This window comes from Epargyreus clarus, unplaced genomic scaffold, assembly GCF_041222505.1.
Source record: "Epargyreus clarus isolate Ecla_fem2 unplaced genomic scaffold, WU_Ecla_fem_2.2 ptg000006l, whole genome shotgun sequence".
NCBI classification, from domain to species: Eukaryota; Metazoa; Arthropoda; class Insecta; order Lepidoptera; family Hesperiidae; genus Epargyreus; species Epargyreus clarus.
This window is the reverse complement of record NW_027332214.1, coordinates 12,222,861-12,227,897: the sequence shown is the minus strand read 5'-3', so window position 1 is coordinate 12,227,897 and position 5,037 is coordinate 12,222,861. Positions and strand designations below refer to the sequence as shown.

Here is a 5,037-nt window from a genome sequence, read left to right as displayed (position 1 = left end):
TTCAAAATTTTTAATTAAACTAAACGTTCAAAGTGGATAGTAATCGGGCTCAAAGATTCCGTTACTGTTACGTACATACATACATACATACATACATACATACAAACGTACAACCTAGGCTAATAAAAGCTTGTTAAAAAGAAGTTTAGTTATGAATTGTATTTTTTTTACTCTTAAAGTTTTATACTCTTAAAGTTTTATAACTAGTTTTATAACCGTGCAGTTTGTTTATTTATTTTCAATTGTCTATTTGCAATTGTACTGTGTGTTACAATATTCCTGAATAAAGTATTTTCTTTCTTTCTTTATTTCTTTCTTTTCGTTCGATGTGCATGATCGCGCATCCCTAACCGATTTAGACTATTTTTTTAGCTTTACCCAGAAAGGGTGTGTGCATGCGTGTGAACAGCGGAGATTAAGACTGATTAGATTAGATTAATTCGTTGCACCGATTTACCGAATAATTTCAATCACGCAAACTCTGTCTAGTAAAGATTACTCACTCCTAACAGGAAAATGTACCCAGTTTTGAGAATTGAAATAGTTGCATAAAAAAGTTTTACCATGTCTCCGTGCTAAAATATCCCTAAAATATTTGAAATAATTATTTATTTATTATTTAAATTATGCAGTATTAGGTATTTATTCGTAAATATTCTCTAAAAAAGTTTTTATTTGTCAAGAATTCAAAAAAATAACTTACTAATAAGCCGTTTGTGGGTTCATTCAATTTCAAGGCGGCGAAGTATCTTTACGAATCTATGTATAGCATTTGAACTTTGTGATGATTTCCCGCTATACCATTTCAACTTTTTAATGATTTTCCGCTGTAGTACATAAACTCGCTGAATACTTTTCGTTATTTTAGTCGAATGTGAATTCAAAATTACTTCATTGAACCGATTCGTCGAATATTTTAATTCACACACACACACACACCCTTTCTGGGGAAAGCTAAGAGAAATAGTCTAAATCGGTTAGGAATGCGCGATCATGCACACCGAACGAAAAGAGGGTCTCCTTCGTTTTTCTCATTCAAAATGGCGTTTGCGCCAATTTTCGTTATGATATTCGTGATTAGGAGGTCAAAATACGTTAGTCTACCAAATTTCAGATTGATCGGCGGTATGCGCTTTTCGGAAGTTTATCCTTTAGGTCTGCTTAATATGTCATGTACCTTTATAAAAAATAATTATTTCAAAAGTTCAAGCATTTCATGTAGAAAAAAATATTCAAAGCATTTAATTTGGAAGTCATACTGACTGACTTTAGAACTAAGAATATTAAGAGTATAAGTAGGTACAATAACATTTTGCGGACTCAGTAAAATGGTGCTTTTACAAATCATAAAAAGGTGTTTTAATTGCCTTTCGAGGTGCTTGCTGCAACCCTTTTTTACACGCTTTTTTATTAGCTTCACCTGTATGTTTGTTTGTATGTTTGTAACCGACTTCTTTGGGCGCGATTTTGACCCACTTTAAACGGCCAGATTTGGTTCAAACTTTGTAGATTTATTACACACTTTATATTAGCTTCATTTGTATGTTTGTCAGTAAGTAACTCCGTTTTTCAGTAGAAAGAGATCAACATACATCCTTATCTTACCCTGCATGTATGAAAGAATGAAATAGAATACCGAAAGCTTTTTAGTTGATTTTATCATAAAAGCGTGTTTTTTAGTTTTTTGAACTATATATATTATTTCGTCTCACAACTGGGGCGGGCCTGGAGCGTATACAATCACGTTACTATGGGACCTTATATGGTGATCAGTTGATCACCTGTTTTCGATCTGATTCCGATCGCGCCAGTCGTTGCTTAACTTTGCAGATTAGTTGAGATCTATATATCAACCAACCATTGCAAAACCAAAACCTTAATCGTAGTTTTGTTTTCTACAAAATTATTCAATTATTTATTATATAGGCGCTGAATCTTTGTATTATAATTTAAGTGTGCGCGTACAAATTCGCAGGTACGTATAGCTATAAATATCTTTGTTTTAATCGCGAAAGAGGAAAATGTTAAGTTTCTTAAAATTCAGTATATGTGACATAAATAAGGATATATGATTTACGATACGATAAGACTTACGATAAGAAGAAGTATATAAAGGTGGTATTTCGGGGCTACAATTAGTTTCAGTGCGAGCACGCAGGCAGTGTATATATTATACTTTGCCACATCAACCGGCTTACTAGCAGCGACATCCCAGTTGCGTCGATAATATCTACTTCCAGACCGAGAGCATTTAATTGAAAATGTCTGCCCCATTACCTAAATCTATTAGCTTCAATATATTAAACGGGGCGAACGTCGGTGACGAAGGTACGATCATGAACGCCGTGCTGACATCGGGCAAGTGGCAGCTGAGTGGCCAAAACGTGGGCACAGTCAACAAAATTAAATTCAATCGCTCTCTGGCAGCGACTTTCGCAGCGGTGGAGACGAGTCCTGGCGACGAAGTTAATGGTAGTTTCGAGATGTACGAGAATGGAACGCAGATTGCCGAGATCACCTTCGCCATACCCTTTAGTGGTGAAAACAAGTTCAATCTCACGCCAACAAATCCAATGTATGTATGCAACCACAACGGTTTCACATCTAGCGGCTCTCCGGTTGTCGCGATAAGTTGCAACAAAACTTCCTAATACGTGTACCTACAAGAGAGGATCCAAACGTTTCCCTATCGATATACTAACACTTGTATGTGCGCGCGTGTTCGCTTTTATGTATAACTAATATTTGTGTGTATTCTTCTCCAATAAAAATTACATCTCAATATTTTTTTGTTTCACTTGTTGCATATAAAAATTTTCAGCAAATCTTAAACCAAGGAAGTCTCAAGGAATACTAGGGTCCTTGAGCACAAGAATTCTGGGGCTTTCCTTAGCTTTTAATAGTGACCAAATTTATAAAAATAGGTTGAAGGTGGTAGAACCTTTTGTTGTTCGACTCTGAAGGCTCCACCGCCACACTAATTTCTGACCAATAAATGCAATGTTAAGCGCTGCTGTGTGCGCTTTAAAGGGTGTGGTAAAAACACATACTTTTACGAGGCGTTCCAGCTTAGTCCTCAGGGGTAGCGGGGTATCTGCGACCGACCTGAGGTAGGAATATCTAATTCTATCTGGGGTTGATTAACAGACATCGTTTATTACGCGTGGACTGCATGCTCGTTCGCTACTTCGATATTACGTTATCTATTGTTGTAGACAGCAACGTGATTTTAATTTGCAGAATTACTTAGAAATAAGTATGTAGAAGAAGAAAAGATATAAGTATAGAAAATTGAGAAACACTGATCGCGAGTGGAACCGCGGGTAACAACTAGTTAGTTAATATGTTGATGAGTTACCTGAATTTCCTCGTTTATAATTAGGCAATTGAAACAACAACAGGTTTATGGAAATACCAAAATACTACAAATATTTGCCGTTTAATATTAGGTAAAGGAAAACTATATAGACTTCGGGTCAACGACATATAAACAATAACATCTAATTATACATCTATAAGTACCTACCTATCTTTATTAACGTTGGTACATAATATTTTTCTAGTCAAACTTCATTCTTCGAAAGTAAAGTAATAATATGTGTCCGTGAAGTTGAAAGATGTTGGGAATAGGCCACAGGAGAACGAGAAAATAAACTATGAAATATAATAAAATAAAATTCACTCCAAAAAGATACTTTTTATTATATCGAATCATTGACAGAATGACAAATTAGAAGAAGTAAAAATATATGTTTTTCAGCTGCCAGCTTTATCATATATAACCTACTTGAATATTATACATTATAAGAGGCTTGAGTTTTTGCTATATTCCAACAGCCTCCCTCAAAAATTCAAGTATAAAACAATTTATAAATACGTTCTTTGCAGAACACTTCTTGAATGTCATTACATCTACCACCACTTCACTAGGTGTTTCGTTATGGAGAAGAAGCGGCGAAAGAAACTCCATAACACACATTTTTTTACAATAAATATAAATGTTTTTACAATGGCAAACTTAACCATGGCACATGTGGAGCTGAAGATACTTCAGACCACATCGATTTATCAGTCAAATATACAAAGAAAACTTCAAACAAAACCTTATACTCGTACTCTGCTTTAGCTGATGAGACTGCGACAGTGTCTACATTGTTTTCGTGTGTTTCACGAAATTATGCAGTTTTAATTACTTTGAACAAATAGTTTCTAATACTATGTTTGTGCGTCTCGTCGCGTTCTCAGTTTCTCAGTCAGAGTCCACATAAGCAATAATTAACTACTTATAATTACAGCTTTCATTGATTAGGTTTAACTATTTATATCTTTTATATAACATTAAAAGATGTATTAAATATTTACACATTTAAGACAAAAAATCTGGATGCGTAAGTACATTTACTTTTACATTTCTATACTTTAATTTAACTCTACAATGTGCACCATGGCATAAGTTAGTATTTAATACTGAATAATTTATAAGGAAAGTGATTAGGATAAATTACACTTATAGAATATTTTTAACACATTTTGCACATTAGTAGACTGATTAAGTGATATTGTATTTGCTATTCTTTCAACATCTATATCAAGAAATTATGTTATTTATTTTGTATTTGTAATATAAATTATTTGCATTAAAATGTTTTTGCAAATTTATAATGCTTATTTTGTTGAAATTATTAAACCATATACATACGTGTGGGACTATACATATATCTTATTCTATACATATATATATTCTTATCCGTATTAATTTATCTTATATAGGTATATTTAAACATTTATCTACATGCATCTGCATGAGAATGTACCTTTAAGAGTTTTTAAACCCTATATTTAAGTATAACATGAAGACGTTCAAACCAAAGCCGAGATGTCTGCTTTAAGCCGTTAAAGCTTTTATTTAATTTACTTACTTTATTATCTTTAGGCAACCTTCTTTATCTTTAGCAACCTTTACCTTCTGGTACTACCATATAAATATTCTCTGTATGAAAACCATTATACTATATTTTTCTAATTACATCAAATGAA

General features: G+C 33.3%; 1 protein-coding gene across 1 annotated transcript; it reads left to right on the top strand.

Moving 5' to 3' along the window:
• The first annotated feature begins 2,261 nt into the window (after positions 1 to 2,261).
• On the top strand, positions 2,262 to 2,651 carry LOC140742571 (uncharacterized). The gene has a single exon (XM_073073475.1). The coding sequence runs from the start codon at positions 2,262 to 2,264 to the stop codon at positions 2,649 to 2,651; it is 390 nt and encodes a 129-aa protein (XP_072929576.1).
• Positions 2,652 to 5,037: the final 2,386 nt, after the last annotated feature.